Raw genomic sequence first — 23105 nt, 5'->3', positions numbered from 1 at the left:
TGAATGCAACAAATAAAATAAGTAGTTATATAAATATAGTTAATTAATATTGTTTAAATGCCATTCTTAGTCTGCAAGTGTAAAAAGAAAGCCACTCAGAAAGTTAAGTTGTCAAAATTAAAATTTCTAACATTCTCATTTTAAAAAAAAATAATTCAATATTATTTATTATTAAAATACAACCTTATAGCACTAATATATTTTAACTGAAGAATTCTCTTTGCAAATCACACAGGTCAATTTTTATATTCAATTTTGTAGTACTGTTGATATAGAATTTACATATTTTTAACCATTCTTTAATATTAAATAATATTTTTTAATTAAAATATATGAGTTCAAGCATATCAAATTAAATACACGTTTTAGTTAAAAGTAAATTTTAACAAATGCATAATAATAAAATGTTATATACCAAAAGTCTTGGACTTTTCGTGCTATCAACGACATCAAGAAAGATATCAGGGGCTCCACATTCATACAGAAAATCAGCAACTTCCTAAAAGATCAGTTTATCAAATATAAGAATATATTATAAATTAATAAAGTGAAATACTTACTACTAAAGATCCCACATCTTAAAGAAAAAGGATGTTATAATGAGTTAATGTAATAGCCAAAATGAATTTAGGATACTTTTATAAGTTACATGGAAACTAAGATATTTAAAGAATGTAGTGTAGGATACAAGAATTATTGTTCACTTTGTTATTAAATTAATACTGGCAATGAAAATAATAAATGAATTTAAGAAGGTGTTACTTATCCCCCCCAAAAAAATAAATAAAATCACAAAACAATTTTGGTTGAATACTACTTCGTATATTGAAAACACTTATTTCTTACAAAAAAACTACTGAAAATCATTGCTGGGTTTTTTGAAAAACAAACATTTTAAGCATTTTTCCTTTGAGACAATGCTTTCTATCTCAGTTGATGATGACAGTAATTTTCTATGTTTTGTCTTTCTTAAAATAAGTGAATAAAAATTTAAATAATAAAAAGTATTTTCAAAATTTGATGTTAGGCATTAGAACTAACTGAACACAATCTTCACTCAATGAAGGTGCTATTTTTTCCTATGCATGACAGTGAGAAGTGTAGTTTTTTTTTCCGGGGTGGGGAGGAATTTTCAATACTTCTAGGTTACAAAAATAAAATATCAGTTTTTCTTTTTCTAGACAACTTTTTAAAAATATTAAATAATCAAAAAATTTCACAATTCAAATCTTATTTTGGAAATACATAGAATGTGTAAGATGTAGCAGAACAGAATTTTACCCAAAAAAAAATTTTTTTTTCTTTTCATCATGTGACAGATATTAACAATTGGTAAATTTTGCTTGATCTGTACAATAGGAAAACCCTGGAATAACTAAAAGGCTCAAAAGAAGAATGATCAATATACTTTACACCTAGTTTACTTTGAAAGTTCACTTTTCTTTGTGTGTATTGAAATGTACCATTTCATATATCAAAAGGTGCAGGATAACTAATTTAAAGAAAATATGATTATTATGTGTGATCTTCACAGCCATACAAATAAAACATAGTTGCTGGAAGAACAACCAAAATCTAATTATGTAACTGCAACAGCTAATAAAAGCTATGTAGCTTTAAAATATGATCCAATGATATAGCTTCCACAGACTCAGCTAAAATTCAACTGTTCACAGGCCATTTGGCTAAGTCAGTGATTTCTGAAGCAAGATAAAATGTCATGCCAAGCAAAACAAACAATTAAGACTAAATTTGTTCAAGAATTAAGACTAAGTTTTTTATTGATTCATTTTATGCAGCATTTTAACACTATTGGGGTGCTAAAAAATGGAGCTGTGGTTTCAGATATGGTGTTGATTACGTTAAAGTGTAACAAAGGAATGTTTAGAACTGGACTTGGAACTTAAAGAGAGCTAACAAAATGTAATTCTACAGATAATTGGATATAAACGAAACATAAAAATTCAAATAACCCATTCCTAATAAAAGTGAAATTTGATTGTCCTTTCTTCAAACCATTTCATCTGTTTAGAATAGTAGACATTACTCATTTATTTTATTATATTTATTACTTTTCTTAACTTTTGGAAATATTTTATATTATTTTAGATACTTGTCTTACATAAATTAAAATATAATTTTAAAAAATAAAGCCAGAATCTATGATTCATATTGAAAATTGAAGCATATTGAAAACTGAAGCATACTGAAAAGTGATCTCAAAGCTAACAAAAATCATATGTATGTGCACATAATTTTTTATAGAAATTAAATTTCAAGAAAGAAATATTTTATACTAGTTCTTTATTGCAAAAATCATAGAAAACATACAGGATTAGCTGCCATGTCCCACAATGTACAAGCATCTTCTTCAATTTTAGGATCTAATTCTACCATATCATTCTCATTTTTTTCTGCAGAATTATCAGAATTCCCTGGCTTATCAGAAGCAGTTGATTTAATCACCTATGGTACAATAATATTTAACAATATCAATGTGTATATATATATATATAAGTTGATAATTTTCAAGTTAAGATACTTATTATTAAAATCATGTAGTATGCTGCAAAATTAATTAAATAAGCAAAAGACAATAATTAAATCAAAATTAGATCATGAAAAGGGACAACTTTCTTACAAGAAATACACAGATCAAAATTAAAACAAAAACATTTCAAAATTGAAACAAAACAATAAAATTAATAAAACAGATATAAAATATAAAAAATAGTAGAAAATTCCTTGATCTTTTTTAAGGAGTAGCCATAGAATTTTCACACAGTGATGTTTTCGAACAATATCTATATGATTGTGAATACTGGAAACATTTAAAAATAAAAATTAAAAGAAAATGCCAATTATGATAATTTAAGTAAAATTAAATAATCAAAGCTTTGAAAGTGCTACAAATTAACTTTTTATATATTTAAATTTAATTAATCATCAAGATATATTGATTTAATTAATCATTATATCTATTTTAACTTGATGATTAATTGAATTTATAACATGTGCCGCCCAGACAGTATAGTGGTTAGGGAAACCTGACTGCGATACCGAAGGGCCTGGGTTCGAATCCCGGAGAAGGCATGGTTGTAACTGTCCGTCCCTTCATAGGAGGCGATGGTGGCGCACCTATTAGGTGCCTCCATAATAAAGAGACCACCACATCTGGCCTTGCATAGATTAATGGACTGGCTTACACTGTAACTGTTCACAATCTGCCATTGTAAAAAAAAAAAAAAAAAAAAAAAGAGAGAGAGAGAGAGAGATAACATGTTTCAATAGGACCCCAAAATTAAATTTAAAAATAAACATTTAAAAAAGATTATAAAAAGAATTCTCAAATAATAAACCTCAAAAATTTAATTAATATTTGTTTCGCAGATTACTCTTGATTTACTCAATGGTTTTTCTAGTTTCTTGCGCTAGAGAATTTTCCTTAAAATCTTTATTTTTACAATTATTTTTAATTTCTATTTTAAGGCCAGTTCAAAGCAAGTTATATATGTAATGAATCAGACATTCGCTACGATGTGATGATGTGGTAGACTTTATTGTTGTAGAAAAAGTAATTGCACAGATATGTAGAAATGTTGATGGCATAAAATCCTGAAAAGTTAATCATAATGAGCAGAAAATTAGGATTCATAAGTGCAGGAACATGAATGGAAAAATTCACGACCGAAATTCTAAATCAATAGCATAACCGCATCTGTGATTCAATCTGTGCTTCAAACTCAATAAGAATATTTAAAATCAACTACAAAATGATTCGGTGTTTCAGCCATCAGTCTGTGTTTGTAAAAAGTGTTTTCAATTACCATATGTAAAATACTTCCATTTTTGTATTGAAAATTAACAGAAGTCTTCAAACAAGTGTCATTTATTCCACACATGTTGAACTGTACGAAATGTTTTTCTTCTGATTCCTGCATTTTAATATCCAGCCTTATAGATGTTTATCCAAATTATTTCCTTTCGATCAAAGAGTATTAAATCATTGTTTCTTTAGTAAAACAAAAGTGATGCTGCAACAGTGGATTTTAAATTTTATATAAATTGTTTTATTGTTTTGAGATTAAAGAACACATAGGATTCAAAGAATAAAAACAGAAGTATTCTGATATTTTCATTTAATGGTTTCACATTTATTAATTTTATTGGTATATTTTATTTTGTATTTTTGCTAATAAAGTACATTTAAACTTAAGTTTAAATTTTTCACAATTATGAAATAATTAATTAAAGTTATTTTGAAATATAAACATGTAATAATGTTTCTTTTTTGTTTTATGAAAAAAGATTAAAAATTTTTATGGTATTAGAAATATATAGTTTACATAACTACTTCTGAATTAATGTTAAGAATTGTATAATGACTCTGAGAATTACATTGTAGAGACATTAGATACTTTTTGAAAACAGAAGAGATGAAAAATGAGCAATGCCTTCGCCAAGACTCGAACCACAGGCCTCTCGAATATGTGTCAAGTGTGCTGACCACTACTTACGAAGGCATGCTAAGAAGTCGAGAGAAATACCTTATAAAGTGAATACAAAAATATGTGAAATTTATAGAGATAAGTAATTAAGGTTGTTGTTGAATGTTGAAAGTTTATGGATGTCAGTTTATTTATGTCTGTTAAGTACATACAGTATGTTGAACGAATAACGATTTAGAAACAGAGGTCTATGATTATCACTGTACAATAGCTCCTTTAGCCCTCTTCATGGGCTCTCTGCTGATTAGAACAAACCTAAAAGGCCTGATTTAGGCATGGTTGACAAGTTTTGAAAGTTAGTTGGGCTCTGTCTGATGCATCGTACAGAGTTCCAGGGGTGGGGGGTAATCCCGTTAATATTCTTTAAGGTTCCAATAAGCAACTAAAGCATAAGAGGTGATAAGTTGTTTTGCATTATTTTAAGTCATATGCATAGAGTAAGTTTTACATGAATTTTTACATTTTTGTGTTTTGTCTTGTGACTACGGTAAGGATTAATATAAGGCAATAACTCATTTTAATATGCAGAGATAATTTTTAAGGGTAAGCAGTCAGTTATAAATAATTAAATTAGGTAGTTAGATAAACTTAGTCATTATGGATTTACATAGCCACCATTAAAATGTATTTATTTTTTAACAATATTTGTTAAAAAAGCCGTATTAAAATCACAATCTAATAAAATTTCACAGTTTAAAATATATGTAATTTATGACTCTGATTCTTAAATGATATAATGACACTTAACAAAATATTTATGTGTCTTTTTAATTTGAAGCCTTTCACAATACATTTTGGCTAATTTATACCGATTTCCTTCTCTTTAAGCCACCGTTCTGACAATCACAAATTTGTCTCAATATGCAAACCAATGTTCTCACTAGTTTCTGCATGCTTTATCACCTAACTTGTCAACTTCTCTACAATGTAGCTATGAGGTTTACACAATGTCATACAAAGGTTTAAATAAGCCTTGTTATTTAAAAAGAACTTAGAACATAAAGGCATGTTCTGATGCTAACAAAATTCATTACAACTCATGGTGATGTAATTAAACAAGAACTGTCAAATTCAGATTAAAGAGGTGGATTAATGGTCAAAGACGATACATTTTAATTTAAGCTGACTCAATAACTCTATCATATGAGGAAATAGAAATGCAAAATTATAGTAAAGGCTGAAATCATAAATAAATGGTTAATTTACATAATAATAACCATACATATCTTTGAAGAATAATTTTTTTTCTCTTTATGTATTCAGTTTCTTTCTTCCACATTTCCTTTTCATTTTAGAATTTTTGGATTTAATTAAAGATTTCTGTTATTCTAAATAAACTAAATGCATTTAGAATGCATAGAAAAAGTTGCTAATTTTATTTCTTTAGTAATATGAACATTCAGAAGAAATATGAAATATATATGGTAAGGTTCGGTTATAGTGGCATAATTTTTATAATTTAGTGACACACCGAGCAACAAAGTCTAGAAATGGCAAAGCTTTTAGAATTTAGAACAGGCACTGGAAGCAGAATTTACAAAGGCACTAGGCAGCAGAATTTAAGGTCCAAAGAGAGACTGCATCAGGTGGGAAAATGCCTAGTGCCAGCCCTGTGTATTATGCATTAAGACGTATTAGATGAATCTTTTAAATTGTCAGTTTTCAATTTCTTTATTAATAAAAGAATTCCTTTCCATAATGCATTTATCTTGCATTGTGACTAATGAAATTAATTAAAAAACTAAATAATTAAAAAACTAAATAATTAAAAAACTAAATAATTAATTATTAAAATAATTCAATAATTAATGCTTAAAGTAATTAAATAGTTTAAGTTAAAATTTAACAATATGAAGAGATAATTAAAATTTAATAAGTGATTTTTAATATAATTTTAATACAAAAAATAAAATTTTTTATATTAAATTTCTACTCAAATCTTGTTCAGGTATGTAAAAGTGTCACAGTTTTCTTATCTAGGGCCCCGGTGTACTCCTTGTAAAATTCTGATTTATTTCCTTAACTAGAGCACAAGTACTAGAGCAGAACTCTGATAGGCTCAGGCGCAATTTAACCCTCTGAACGTTATGACCGGGTTTATCCGGTCATCAGAAGTTTTGCTACTTAGTATATATTAGCTTATAATTTAAGATATTTTGCTTTCCTTTCTTTATTAATGTAAATATTCTCTTAATGAATGTAAGTTTATGAAAATGCAGACTAAAATACGTAATTATACAAACTAAGTTTATAAATACTGTTTAAATACATCTTCATGACGGATCTAAAATCCTGTGCCACTCAGAGGGTTAAGCTCTGAAGAAAACTGATGCATATTCTGAGAATTCTGAATATTCTGAGACAATTACATTGGAAAAACTCTTACCATTAAATTACATAGCTATTTTGCTTTTGCTAAGAACTGTTTTGTAAATGGCGCTTTATAGCATTATACCTTGCTTATTTTTCACATATAATAAGTGGCCAAAATGGAACTTTATAATATGACAGCGAAAAATAAAAATGCTTTATTTTAATGTTATTTCTTAAATATAATTCCAAAATATTACCATTATTTAAATGGGATTTATCAATGTTATAATATTCTGAAAAAAATCGGTGAAAAATTTCCAGATCTCGGAATTCAAAATTTTCTATAGAAAGTGATTTTAAAATCACCAAAATGTATATACTCACATACCACAGTGTCTCTCATTTTAGAAAATGACAATATGTTACAAATACCTACATTAGTACAAATGTTTAAATTTTGAAGCAAAAAAAAAAAAAAAAAAAATGTGGAAGGAGGGAAATAGGAAGAAACCCACTGAAGAACTATATGCTTGAGGCAGTACCACAGATAATTCAGGAATGATCTAAAATTTTCATTCTAGCATGCAACAGGCCCATTTTGGTTAATCACAGCTATCCAAGATGGGCCTCCTGCATCTTGGTTAGCCACAGCTATCGGGGCTGTAAAAGAATTTGATGAAATCACATCAAAGAGAGTGAGATGAGTCTATATCTCAGTTTCAACAAAACGTTTGACTTGCTTTCCCATCATCATCAATGTTGGTACTAGATATATTCAAGTAAATGTAATGGCAAAAGGGATCACAATAAATACGTCCACTTGATTTAGTTTTCTCTACAAATTTGAGCCGTCAGTATACACATAGTACACCCAATCATCAAATTTGAATAGTTCTAATGTGGATACGTAAAGGGTTCATTTAGCTACTTATATTGAGCAGTATATAGTGTTTCACACATTCATAAAATTATTTTCTGTATTTTTACTTTCGTGCATCACAACAATATCTAATGACAAAAACTATGTCACTAATTAAAAGTTTAGTTAATAAAATATCAATTGATAAGTACCATGGAGAAAATTACTCAACAGTTGTCTAGAAAATTTACTTGTCATCAGTGATGAATTTATAAAGGAAAAGACCCATCTCACTTGATCTTTTGGGCATGCATTGCTTTATGACACAGAGTGAGATCTATTTTTTTTTTTTTTTTTTTTTTAATATTTAATGGTTTTCAGACCCTAGTATGACTTTAGTGACCTGGACTGTGCCTGTTAATGAATAATATAAATAAAACACATAAATTATACTTTCCACCTGAATCTGTAATATGACTGTGAATTATATTACTTGATTCATCAACTATAACAAAATAAAACGGCAAGTATAATTTATCTATGAGAAGCATGCTTTTATAGGGAACATTCTATGAAGAACTTGAGCAATACATGATAAAGTGAACAATACATAATGCAGTTTTATAATTATTAACACTTTTATACACATAGTTATTTACTTCAAGATTAAATACATTTTATACAATTGTTGAATTACTAAAAATTTGAATTACTGAAAATTTAAAATTACTGAAAATTTGAATATATGTCATTAATTATATGTTATGCATTTATTGTGTATTTTCAAATAAAAACCTTTTTCAGCCATAACATGTAAAATAATAATTACAATTACCTCTATAACAGCCATTAATGTTTTATATACCCACTGTTTACTATATACACTTTTCCCAACTCTATCAGGCACAAGATTTTCATTTTTCAGAATCTCAGGTGGTGGTGATGGGTTGCGATCTGAAATATAGTAAAAGATTAAAGCAAGTTTAATAAATTAAAAACAAACAATTTCATGATAAAATTTAAAACTAATCTTAAGTCATAAATGTTTAAAGTATAATTCTGACAATTATAAATTTTTAATCAGTTGAACTGAACTTTTCCTGCTGAAAATGCTAACACATCTTAAACAAAGCTAACAGACATTAAACTTATGCAATATAAATACTGCAAACTGAAATAATAACTTGTATTAAATTTCTGCTCATTATTGATAATGCAATTTCTTTTCAGTTTCATAATAAAAACTGTCAATATGAAATTTATGCCTCTTTTGATGGAATAACTTTCTCAAAAGTATACTTTAAAGGCAGGGCCATTCATACGCCATTGGCTGCCCATGTACTTTCCTAGGATTGCCGCCCCCAAATTAACCTTCCAGCACACGTGCTTGGCAATTTTACATGAGCATGAGTGCGTCGTATTTTTTACGACATCTGTTATCTTACCATGTTTGGCACGAAAAACGACAAAAATGAGTGAATATTGATAATAAATTTTTTAAGAAATAAAATATTAATCTTATTATTGCAAAATACAAATGATATCACATTCAAATATAAGTAAATTATTTTTAAATTATGTTAGTGAGATGAAAATGCAATGATGTATTTCCTTATAGAAAATTTTAAATTAATTATTTAATAATTATATTTTTAAATTGAAGCTAATTTTAATATTCAATGACAAGTATAGACAATAAAAAAGGAAAATACCTTGGTAGGAAAAAAAGTAAGTTTAGCATTACGTACTTCTGCAAGGAAATTTACTTCTTGTTACAAAAACACACTTTAAACAAACTTTAATGTTTTTATTTATTTCTAAAAAATAGAAATAAAAGAAAATAAGGAATGGAAGTAGCTATTGTTCTCCCATCCAAAGGTTTCCTCGTCTTCCTTTTCTTTATCAGATAATTCTTGGAGAATCCGAGCAAAATCAGCTGGTTGCACATATTTTTTTGCCATGAAAACTGATATAAAATTTACAAAGCCAAATGTATTCAAATTAAAATAATATACGGCAAACAATAGCACACAATTACAAATATTTTCTGAATTTTAAAACACGACCACTCGTGTGTCGCGTAATTTTTATGAAAAAGCTGCCACATAGCACAAAAGCTCAGTTTAAAAAAAAAACAAATGACTTTCTGTTGGCACATTTCAGGATGTGGGGAAGGATAGAAAGGAGGAATAGAAATGACTTTCAGATGTCTCATCTTATATGTGAAAAATGTGCATCCAAAACTGAATTTGTCGTAAATTTTGCGCATACATGCGTGCTGGAAGGAAAAAAAAAAAAGCTTAATGATTAATAAAATTTTTATTTCATACTCAATAAATACTTACATATGAGAAGCTGTATAAAAAGCACTTACATATGACAAGTACTTACAATCAATTTCATGAATTAAAAATATTTAGTCCTGGTAACGCGAGAGTCCAGCCGCCTCTGATTTACAGCGCCCGCGTACTTTTACGTGCTGCATTCCCGCTAAGAACGGCCCTGTTTAAAGTATACAGAATAAAAATGTTTACTCCTCCTTTACAACTACTCATCTTCTGTAGCTCGAATAGCTGTACTTGAATAATATTTATTAGCTAGATTTGCATAATTACTTTTTTTACTGTTTTCAATACTATCTGTCCTTTAGAATAATGATATTTCATTAAAGATGTAAGCAAACAAAATATTTTAAATAAGAAGTACAAAGTCTGAGACCTGGACTTGTTAGTACTTCAACGATTACGGATTTGGAAATTTTCCAGATTTCAGATCATCAGTTAAAATCTACGATGACATGCAGAAATAAAAAAAAAATTAATCTGAAATAATTTTTTTTATGAAATAATGATGCATTTATGATCCTAAGGGAATCAAAATTCACAAAAAAATGCTCAATGTTTATTTGTTTGCTTTGTTAAACATTTCTTTCAATGTAAGTTAAGTTGCTTCCCCTCCCCTCCTTTTTTTTGGCTCATACTTTCCCTTTAATTTTACAAATAGACATAATTTCTTCTTCAGCTACACAGTCCTGTAACTGCCTTGCTGAGAATTCTCAATTGTGAGTTGACATTTTTTCATTCTCAACAACCTCTCTTTCACTTTCTTTACTATCAACATTGATATGTTCTAGGTTTGGAAGCATACTACAGATGTCACCATCTGTTAGTTGATTTATTATTCGGACACATGGCAGATGATGACCAATAGATCCTCACCTACCATGAGCCAAAAGACAAGGCAGCGGCATAATGAAAAAGTACCTTTGAGGCTTATCGGGAAAAACAAATCAGTTATTTTTAATTCAAACAGCACTAAATGGCCTATGTATATCAATTACAAATTCTATTCTTTAAAATTTGTTAAATTTCTCCTCACCAACTCACTTAACACTTCACAATGCACCTGGCTGAAGTCTGTAATCCTTTCAAAACATAATTTTTATCAGCATAAAAGGTTACTATGTTGTTTGATATTGAATGACAGATATTTAATAGAGAAAATATTTTAGATATCACTATGTGAGTCATTTCTCAAGCTGCCATGAGTTGACAGTCGTGGTTATGAAAGCAAAATATTTTTAAAAAATTCACCAGGTTAGTGCAAGGGCCCATAGAGCACATTTAGTTGCTATGACATTCCACTGTTACATTTTCATCACATTACACTTGTGACCATCACAATGTCACAGAGATGTCACATTGTGATGTGGATATCACATGCCCATCACAGCAAACATTTAATGTGACCACAAAACATTTCTCAATCTCCCCCACCCTGAGCTTTTTTCACTTTGCTAACATAATTCTTTAATGGGAGATATTCAAGCATACTAACCTTGCCCATTTCATTTGTTAAATGCTTCGATAAACCTTTTGAAATAAAATCCTTTTTACGCTAATAGCTTCCAATTTTAGTTACTTCTTTTTTATTCAAAACAGTAGTTTATAGTGTGCTTTTATTTGGTGTGATTGTAAGGAATTGTGGAACTATACACACACACATTCTATTGTATTTAGTGTTATCGAGAAAGACTGACCAAAGAGTTTAGCACAGAATTCTTTCGTCTTGAGGATTTTTTAAGACAATTTTTTTAGTTCTGTTCCTTTTGTTAGCTGAACATCTTGTCACAGCTAAATTTTCAAGTAAGCACTGTTTATTGTACATTGATGTAAATGATTTCAGTAATAATTAATATATATTAATAAAAATGTAATTTAAAAGCTATGAACAAAAAGAAATAATGAACTGACAACTGATTCACTTTTATTTGTTAAGAGTGTGGAGCAAGGGCATCAGCAAAAGTTTACTCTCATTTTAGTTCCACTGCTTAGACATTTTAATTTACGGAATCAGTTTTATTTAGAAAGTATGATTCAATTTTGGTTGCTTTGAATATTAAAAGATAATACGAAAAAGGAATTTATGCATTTTGTTTCAGCAGTTTGCATAGCACTCCATTTTTCAAAATTAATTTTGCAAATTAATTACTTTCATGCATGGTACTTTGCATCACATGACAAATGATGCCATACTTCCATAACCAGATTTTTGTTACATCTAAGATTTTTAATTATTATAATTTTACAAATGGCATATTACTTTACAATGCTGAATTTTTTCACATGCTTATGTAAACTTCTGAGATTATTCCTAAAATTTATTGCATTAGATCTTTTCTTCCCATAAAATTATGTCATGTTTATACATATAACATGTTCTGTAGTTAAAGTAACCCAATTTCCTTATTAAGTTACAGAAAAGCATTACTTACTTTAGGTTAGGTTATTTGAATATGGCAAAACACATCAAGGCTGCCCACCTAAGAAGAGGGATGCCTTTGTGGAGGATGTTTTAAAGAATCGCTCATATTCCCAATAGATATTCAGAAAACCATGAAAACTAACCATGCAAATGCATTTCTTATTTGACAGATAAAAGGAATATAATTACAGTATTAATTTTTTAAAGATACAAGGGAATATAATTACAGTATTAAATTTTTAAGGATACAAGGGAATATAATTACATTATTAAATTTTTAAAGATATATTAATTATTTAAATGAGAACAATATAAAAATAAGGAAATTATATTTCATCGGTTCTTATATGTGAAGGAAGTTAAAATATCACTTGTGACAAAAAACTGTAACTGTAAATTAATAATAATAATTTGTATCCAAAAGTATAAGTTACTTCATTTTATAAGAAAATTAAATTTAAAAATGTTCTTTAATAGAATCTAAACCATTGAAAAAATTTTTATAAATGTAATGAAAATTAATATTAATTGAAATGTATATTTAAGTCACACTGACAAACTTTATCCAAAATAATTGCTTTTTTAAATGAATACATTTCACTTCTACGAACATGACACTTAATTTTAGATATTATTAGAAATTTAAAAATTACATCTAGTTTAATTAGCTAACCTAATCATATCTAGTTTTGTTTTGATGCATCATTTGCAGAAATGGACAATGAAAAGATATTAATTTCTGAAATCATATTTGAAAAGCTTCAGAAAATTTAAAAAGGAATCTTTCAGGAATAGCAGATGGTATACATCTCAAACTGAAACACATAGATACATCGTTGATCTGACGCCAACCTGGTGAATCATTATTTCTTAGTATACAGTACAAAGTCCGGACTCGTCGGGACTTCGGCGATTATGGATTTGGGATTTTTCTAGATATTGGATCATCAATTTAAATCTGGTAAGATGGCATGCAGAAATTATACAATTAAAAATATCAAATCGTAAGTTATGAAATAAAGCACAATTATGATCGATCTAACGGTATCAAAATTTATAAAAAAAAAAACTTAATATTTATTTGTTTACTTTATAAAGCATTTCTCTCAAAGTTGCTTCCACAAAAAATTCAAAGAGTTCCTTTTTTTTTTTTTTTTTTTTTAGTATGTCATATACAGTTGACTTTCCAGTGTAGTTCTCCTCCAACGCCATATTCCTCGCATAATTTTGAGACGGATATGCCTTTATCCATTTTTTGCAATAATTCCACTTTTTGTTTAATGGACATCGATACATGGTTTCGCTTTGTAGATCCTTTGGCAGCTTCAAAATTGGAAACTCGTTTCTACATAATCGAAAGTTCAAGCTTCGTTTTTATAAAATAATAATAACAGTCTGCAAAAAATAATAAACTAGATCAAACTAGAAGATTAGGGAGCAGCACAATCCGCTACATTAACTGAAATGCTTTCGAATCAGTAAAGATAATTGTAGCCTAGCTTAATAGTGTGCATTATACATTATTGGCTGTGTATCGCAAGATTGGCGACGAAAGCCAAGTCGTTTTGCTAAATTTTGTCTTGCTCCTATTGCGTACTGAATTAAGCCTGAATTTTATTAGTTTAGATTATTTACTGTACCTACGTTTATTTCCTGCACATGCTTAAAACTTATCTGAGTCCTGAATATATAAACTCCCACATATACTTAACGCTTTATCTAGGGCCGACGCTAAATAAATACCGCCTGGTGCAGTCTGTATGGGTCTTAAATTCTGCTACATAACGCCTTCGTAAGGTCTAAATTTTCACCGCACCTAAACTTTGCATCCCAGTGCTTTCCTTAAATCATAAGAAACTTCTCATCCCTTAATTTTGCCACTCAATGCTTCCCCAAATTCCAAAAATTATGTCTTCCCTAAATTCTGCCGTCCGGTGCCGACATATTCTGCTCCCGCTTCTGGGTTTACAGTGAATAACATATCAGTTATTCTTAATTAAAATAGCACTAAGTGTAATCTTTTGGCCTATGAGTTTCATTAACAAAATCTATTTTTGGCATATGAAAAGAAATTTTTGTTGAATTTTTCCTTCATCGCCAAGTGTAATGTTAGCATAACAGGTTGCCATACTCTTGTCATTCAATTCCTAATATAAAAAAAAATTTAGACATCACTGCATATGTTATTAATGAAGCTGTCATGTATTGATAAACATGCGGTGATGAAAGCAAAATGTAATAAATAATGACTCACCAGGTCGGTGTCAGGGATATAAAATAGGTGAATGTTTTGTTTTCAGATGTATGCCAAGCAGATACTCAGTTACAGAGCCAAATTATTAATCTCACAAATTTTTGCTTACACGATTGTTTTTCCGTAATGAGGTATTTTATTTAGTGCCTAAGTGAAATTAAGAATCGGAATTGTTAAACGAAAATCTCCACATGTTTCATTATGGAAGGAAAAATCAAATGCACATGCATAAAACATACCAAAAAAAAATGTTTGTGGCTTTGAGGTCCGGATTTTAGATCATTCCGGATAATTGGATATCCGGATTTCGGACTTTGTACTGTACTTTCCTTTCAACACCACATGTTTATCAAAACATGACAAATTGAGTAATGACTCATGTAGCAATGCCTAAACAATTTTTTTTATTTTAGTAATTGAATAATAAAGGAGTGTGGGAACTTTTTACATTGACATTACGCTTGGCAATGATTACAGATTTAAGTTAAATGTGCTAAAAACTGTTGATGAGAAAAAGTTTAACAAAAATTTCTTTCCATATGCTAAAAATACATTTTGTTGATGATACTCATAGACCCAAGATTACATTTAGGGCTACTTGAATTAAGAATAACAGGTTTGTTACTCACATAAACCCAGCAGAACCAGCGCCAGGGCTCATATGGCCGCATCGAGTCGCAGAATTTAAGACCCACAGAGACTACATCAGGTGGTAAGATATCTAGCGCAGGCCCTCAATAAGGCTTCAGTATATGGTGGGAATTTATTTATTCAGAGCTCTGATAAGCATTAAGCATGTGCAAGAAATAGGCATAAACATAATAAATAACTGAACTAATACAATTCAGGCTTAATTGTATCAGTGCGTGACAGAAGCAAGATAAAATTTAACGGAACAGCTTGTCTTAGTCACCAAGCTCATGATGTATAACCAAATATGTATAGTGAAGAATAGCTAAATTTGATGATGACAGCCGCTAATTTTAAAGGTTTTCGGAGTATTAGCACAAAAAACAAAGCAACTTACATTGAAAGAAATGTTTAAGGTAAACAAATAAATATTAAGCTCTTGTTTTAGGAGATTATAAAAATTCTGTTGTCATTCCCTTCTTTCCGTCACTTAGCTATAAAGTTGCACATACCTTGCAGAAATTTAACTTTCGGGTTGTTTATTCTCCCATCAATAAAATTCCGAGTTCCATACTCAAGGACCCCATTCCGGATATGAATTCCTGGGATATTAATAGGATTCCTTGCCAGTGTGGTTTAATTTACATTGGCCAAACTAAGAGAGCCTTAAAATTTCGCGTCAAGGAACATGAGGCATATGTTAGAAAAAAGGAAACACAGAAGTCTTCTGTTGCTCAACATTGTTGGTCCGAAAATCACACTTTCAGTTTTTCTGCTGCAAAATTATTCAAAAAACATCTTCCATTGGAGAACTGGATTTTCTACAGGCATTTCACATTCAAAAAAATCTTTCTGTTCTAGTTAACAATCCTAATTCCAATCCATCTTTGCCTTCGGCCTTTAAAGAAATTATGTTTTAGTTCTAGTTTCATCAACAGATGGCGCCACTTGCTTATTCTTGTCCAGGCTTTCTTATCTTATCTAATCATTATTTCCTATCTTGTTCATTTGCGGTTTTGCAGCTGAGGATGGTGCTTCGATAAAACCATCGAAACTAGTCCTGTGAAAATTTTGAAAATATAACACTGATTTTTGTTGTTTGATTTCTGAATTAGTATTTGTTCAGCATGTTATTGTGTCTTAAATATCAAGCTTTTTAAAAAAAATTTGATACCCTTTGGATCATAAATACTTCATTATTTCATAAATCACAATTTCATATTTTTTAATTTTACAATTTCTACATGCCATCTTACTAGATTTAAACTGATGATCTAATATCCAGAAAAATTCCAAATCCGGAATCGTCAAAGTCCCAACGAGTCCGGATTTCAGACTTTGTACTGTACAGACATATCCATCCAAAATTATGCGAGGCATATGGAACAGAAAAAATAACAATACAACATAAAAAAAGTTTAATCTAAAAGGTTTCCGATTTTAACGGTCACCCAAATGGGTTTATTAAGGTTTTTTATGCTCTCTTGAGCTCACAGTCTACCAGTGTGCTCTAACACACACTTCTACTATCCTTTTTTTTTTCTTGTTAGCTTTATTATTAAGCATAATTTTCTTCACAATTTTGGCACACACACTTCAACAACAAAATTGCAAAATTTCTAAAAGCTACATAGCGGCATGTGCTTAGATTTCCAAATGCAGTATTAAGTGTTTGCATACATTTATATATATATATATATATATATATATATTTCAGTCTTTTCTTAGTTCAATATTTAGTCTTTTTTTGTGTGGGGGGGGGTAGGACGATGGCTAATGACAATTTTTTTTTTTGCCTTTTTAACTTTTTTGGTGTAGTTTTTTTATTAAATATCACATTCTTCACATTTAGCCCAAATAAAATTTAACAGCACACCTTTAGAATTCCGTTACACTGCTTATGATTGTCATACATATTTTTACATTTGCTACATTATTTCTCTGAAAATAGCCAATTATGCAGCTGCTGTCTAAAATAGCTATCGTGAAAAAGAATATAATGATATCAATGAGTCCAGCTTATGTCATTTCATAAAAATACTGAATATTTCCAATTAGACACCTAATGATTTTTATGGTGGAGGACTGCGCTATTCAAAATTTGATGGCTAAGTACAATTTGATGATTAGGTACCATAATTTTTTTCACAATATAAGAACGCATGCAGATTCTTACATTATTTCATTTCTTAAAAAATAATACAAAGTGATATTAAGTTGATAGTAACATTTGAAAAGTGATACACTGTTTATAGTGAACCAACGCAAAATCCCATTTGAGACTAATAGCCCCTTTTGGACTAACAAGGAAATTTTTTATTTCTTTGAGGATCCTTATACTCCACACACAATGAATAGCAGAAAAACAATTTACTATGCTTAAAGTGATTATAATGACAAAGCGATGTTTGAATAGGTGGCTCAAACTGAAACGTTTCATGATAAAATGCACTTTAAAAAAATGAGAGCTCATATCAGCAGGTTGGATAACTAAATTTAAAAATTGTTATGGTATAAGGCAGTTAAAAATTACACGTGAAAAAGCTTCAGCTATTCTGTAGCACCTGAACATTCAATGAACGTACTAACAGCAAAAATTTATCTACAGAATAAATTTATAATACTAACAATATGCCTTTTCTCACAATATGCATTCTAAAATACTTTGCAAGCCTCTGCAGAAAACGTCCTAGTGCATAGGTGGGGAACCTGCGGCCTCTGTGAGGTTCTTGTGCAGCCCTTTGCCACCTAGTACAAAATGGTAGAGTTCGTTTCAAACAACTATTGTACATCAACGCCATGACAGTTGCGCGAAAAATTCTGCCAAAGACAGTCATATTGTAACATGACGTCAGAATACTAGTCTGAAACAGACTCTAACACGCATGAGCGAGGCTCTGGCCCACAACTAGCAGTGCCAACTACCTTGTCTAAGAAGTAAACAAAACTCGGTTTCAGATCTCCCATTTGAGTGTCACACCTTGCTTTGGCTTCTCTGACTCGCATCTCTCAACGCTTCCCTGTTGCGATCTTCAGCTAACTGTAGTTAACAGTGTGTGCTTATAACAGGTACACGGTTTTATTGTATTTCTAGAAACACACTTTGTTAAAGATATTATTTGATATTTGTTTTTTTATCCATCATGTCAAATAGTAAGAGAAGAAAATTAGGTGATGAAAACAGAACATTTAATGTAGAATGGGAGTTAGATTTTTTCTTTACTGCTGAGAAAGATAAAATGATGTGTTTGTTGTGCAATACAGTTTTTAATAATGTTACGAAGAACTACTTGTGTTGGGTACACTAACTGGAAGAACTCGCGGAGCCGATATTTTCGAAAACTTCAAAGAAGTATGTAATAAATTACAATTGAATGTCAGTAATTTAGTCAGTGTCTGCACTGGTAGCGCACCTTCCATGAGAGGCAAAAAAGAAGGATTCGTTGCTTTGTTAAAAAAGGAAAACTTAAACTTGAAAAAATTGATATCATTTCACTGCATTTTGCATCAGCAAAATCTTTGCGCAAAATCTACCATTTTGCAAGAAACTCTGAATTAGAACCATCGCCGTTGTCAACTATATTCGCATAAATAGAATGCATCATCGTGAATTTCGGCAGATGCTCTCTTTAGATGAGGAAACGTATAGTGTTGACCTGCCATACTACTGCAAGGTTCGCTGGCTATCAACAGGTCAGGTTTTGATAAAAGTTTTGTCTTTACGACGACAAATTTTAAACTTTTATAAAGAACAAGGAAAACAATGTGATCTATCAGATGAAGTATTTCTCAGAAACCTTGCATTTTTGTCTGTTATGATGACAAAACAAAACAATTTAAATATTTGCCTGCAAGGTGAAACGAGGTATATTTATGAAATGTGGCAAAAGATCCAAGCGTTTAGAAAAAAATAATTTTTCAAAACATTGCTTTGTCGATCGGAAATATCTGCACAACACTTCCCGGAGCTAGCTAAAATGTTAAATGAGCAGAACTGTGAAAATAAAATATTCGATGAATATGTAGGTGTCTTGGATTGTTTAATAGAAGAGTATACTAATAGATTTTCTGATTTTGACGAGCACACTCCTGCTATGAAACTGGCATTTGAACCACATTTAATAGATATATCCGAGGCTCCTGCAGAACTACAAATGAATTTAATTGATTTAGGGGAAGATAGTATCATCAAATCCCTTTTTAACACTAAAAAGGATCCCATAGAAATCTGGAAAAATGCTGTTGAATATCCATGCCTTCGAGAACATGCTCGCCATTTACTTTCCTGCTTCGGAAGTACCTACTGTTGCGAGACAACATTTTCTCTCATGTCAAAAATAAAAACAAATTTAAGAATGCAAATTACAGATGCACATTTAGAGGATCAATTAAAACTGTGTGTTACGAAGCTTGATCCAAATATACAATTACTGTCAAACAAAAAACAAAGCCAAATAAGTCACTAACTTAGTGAATAAAAAAATATTTTTTATTGTATTTTTTATAATATTTTTATATTATTTTCTTTGTATATTATATTTAAAATTTTGAAGTATTATATTTTATTTTTTCTATATAATGCAATAAATTGTTAAATCTATAGAAAAATTATAATAATTTCACAAAAGTCACTTTCTTAGGTCAATCAGCTTATGCGGCTTCTCTTATTGCTGCCTAATTTAAATGTGGCCTCTAATGGTAAAAAGGTTCCCCACCTCTGTCCTAGTGGATGCAGTGTCAAAGATTCCGAACTGAATATAATGATTTTGGCATATGCAAATGCTGCAGGAACACAAAAATGTAAACTTTTCATAATCAGCAAAATACATCACGTCAGATATTTAAAGCAGTAAAAATTTCCCCAGTTACCTTTTAATCGAATAAAACAACAATTATAACATAAACATTAATGAATGATTAGTTAGAAAATCATTTCACATCCAAGGTTCAGTTGGTTTACTGGATGAAGCAAAAATTGTTCTGATTATAGATAACTGCTTAGCTCAAACTCATTTAAAGTTTAATACATCTCTCATCTTACTCATTATTATAAACTGTGCATCCATAATTCTGCCAAAAGATAATAGAGTGCTTCACACACTGAAATGCAGATATAATGTAGCCCTTTTTAAAATCTATGCTGAAATTCCTAAACTGAGGAAAGACTAAGAATTTTTTAAATATTTTAATAAAATCTGCTATATATAGCATTGCAAGGTCATGGAAGGATGTGACTATAGATATTTTCTTTAATGTTTGGCTACCATATTTTATGGTGATAAATATGATAGCCTTAAATTTAACGGTTTTGGTAAAAGAAGCAGAAGCAAAAGGTTAAATGTTTAAATTAATTGAAATTGTGAAGAAGTTGTGCTGAGAGAAGTAATAATGATTAAAGATTAGACAACAAAAATTTTCCATTGATATGGCAATGCCTCAAATATCTAATGGCCAGCAAAATCCATAGTTTGGTTTTGAATCCATATAATATCACTACAGTGAAGAAAGTGATCAAAAATTTCAATTATCAGTTTAGTGGGAATTCCCCACATAGCAGTTACAGGATTTGAATGATGGAACTTCGTAAACAAAAATTTAAGTCTATTTATAAAATTAAAGTATCAGCACAAAAAACAAAACAGCTTAAATAACTTACATTAAAAGAAATGTACAAATGCTGAGCTTTTTTTTTTTTTTTTTTTCCAAATTTTGATTCTCTTAAGGTTTTAAATGCTTAATTATTTTATAAGCAGCTGTTTCATATCTTTTATTTCTACATGTCATCTTACTACATTTAAACTGATATAAAATCCCGAAATTTCCAAAATGAGGAATCACCAAAATCCCAATGATTCTGAATCTCGGAGTTTGTACTGTACTATATTTACACGAAAATAAGATTCCCTCATATACAAGACTTTTCTTACGTTTAAAATAAATTTTAAGAAATAAAACTGTAGGTGAATATTTATTTTGTGTTGCAGTAATTCTGCAAGACAATCTTGTATTATTCCTTCCTTTAGAATTTCTTAAAATAACAATACACTTAGGAACAGTCCATGGATTCATCCTTCAGGAAGATTTAGTGACACGTTACTTTTTTTTTTTTTTTCAGACATACCAGTAATCACTACAATGAATGCAGGTCTAAAATGAAATTACTCGGCTACACATGGCTATGATAATTAGAAGCAGTTACATAACTTATACATATAGTAACTGACAGTGTGCTTTATTTACTATTTAAATAGGGTAATGAATTTATAAGCTGTGATAACTGAACTCCTGAAGTGAATTCTAATATGTTGCTTCTGCTATTATGAAGCTTTGCCGCCATCCCTGCATTAGACTGCAAATAATACAGTTAACTTTGTACATTTTATAAGTACTACAAATCTGAACATCCAACTGTTGAATAAAAATTATAAATATGAAAAAATGAATGAATAAAAAGAATTTAGTTGATCATTAAATTTTCACTCAAACAATACACAAAGCATGCAGCAATCACACAGATGGCACAAGAACAAACCTATGCAACCAAGGCATTCGCACCGGGTAACAAAATTGGGGGACGGCAAAATTTTTAGAATTCAGTGAGCAGCAGAATTTAACAGCCAAAGAGAGTGAACAGGACATCAAAATGTGTAGCATTATCCCTGGTCAATTATACATATATTTAGTTTCTGAATGCTATCAAAAGTACTTTTCCCATTACATAATATTGTTCATGACAACTTCCGATAAATATCTTCTTAGTTTTTCTAAAAAACAGTCTATTCCAGTATCATACCGAATGAAAAGGTGGAGAATAAAATTATACAAACTTCTTAATACACAGGATGTAAGCTGCGACACACACATTTTTTTTTTTTTTTTGAAATTCAAAATACTTCAGAAACATTACAAATGACGCATTATAAAATTATTAGTTTTCAATAATTTTATTAGCATTATGTTTGTTTTAGAAAACATGAAAATACATATAAAATTAATGAGAACTTCACACACTCCAAGCCAACATTAGTCAATAATATCACAAAAAGCCTCAGATGAATTATCAGAATCATCATTTTTTTAAAAATTTAGATATGCACCACATTCACACCAGTTGACAGCATTTTTATATATTAATCAAAAATTGCTTTATGCTATTATAACAGGAAATTACATTTTTATAATTCTCAAATTGTATTAACACAATATTTATTCAATACAGAAAAGACACAACATACAGACGTATATTTAATGTTTATAATTACGCTATTTATACATAAACTTCACCTGAATCAAACGACATTATGCTGTCAAATGACACTTGATTATTCAGTAGTAAAAATCGATTTTACAGACTTTTAAAGCTAATTTCCACTACGTGATGCAGTTATTCATGCAACTCGCTAGATAAATAAGTACTACGGAAACAAGGTGAACTTGATTTTTTAGCCCGAAGTGTGTAGGCGTGAGACATCCAACGTTTCTCAAACTCCGCGATAAAACTACTGAGCATAAGAATGACCCATAGATTAGTATTACTATATCTATGGAATGACCACGCTGAGACGTTATATTCTTCTACAAATTAATTACATTCCTATAAATTATTGATTTATATGAGTGACTTTATTACAGTTTAAGTCTCGCATGCTTAACAGATAAGAAATCAACACTGTTTCTTAGAGAACTAAAAAATTCATATTCGAATTCTGTTAACCAAAGATTTGAAAGCCGACGGGCATTTATTACGATTTTAAAAAGTTCATTTTCAAAAAGTATC

The 23105-nt window shown here is 29.7% G+C and overlaps 1 protein-coding gene across 1 annotated transcript in view; it reads right to left on the bottom strand.

Moving 5' to 3' along the window:
- The window catches only part of LOC118195967 (protein saal1), a 55549-nt gene extending 32770 nt beyond the window's left edge, over positions 1 to 22779 (bottom strand). Inside the window, exons 1-4 of the mRNA XM_035367312.2 lie at positions 22613 to 22779; positions 8516 to 8634; positions 2332 to 2466; positions 416 to 499 (exon numbers count right to left, since the gene is read on the bottom strand). Coding sequence (XP_035223203.1) covers positions 416 to 499; positions 2332 to 2466; positions 8516 to 8634; positions 22613 to 22628 — 354 coding nt within the window. The 5' untranslated portion in view covers positions 22629 to 22779. The remainder of the gene's footprint in view (positions 1 to 415; positions 500 to 2331; positions 2467 to 8515; positions 8635 to 22612) is intronic.
- Between the last annotated feature and the right edge of the window lie 326 nt (positions 22780 to 23105).

Source organism: Stegodyphus dumicola, chromosome 1, assembly GCF_044657685.1.
Source record: "Stegodyphus dumicola isolate Sdum_Otavi_A_Nest chromosome 1, ASM4465768v1".
NCBI classification, from domain to species: Eukaryota; Metazoa; Arthropoda; class Arachnida; order Araneae; family Eresidae; genus Stegodyphus; species Stegodyphus dumicola.
This window is presented reverse-complemented; position numbering and strand designations above follow the sequence as displayed.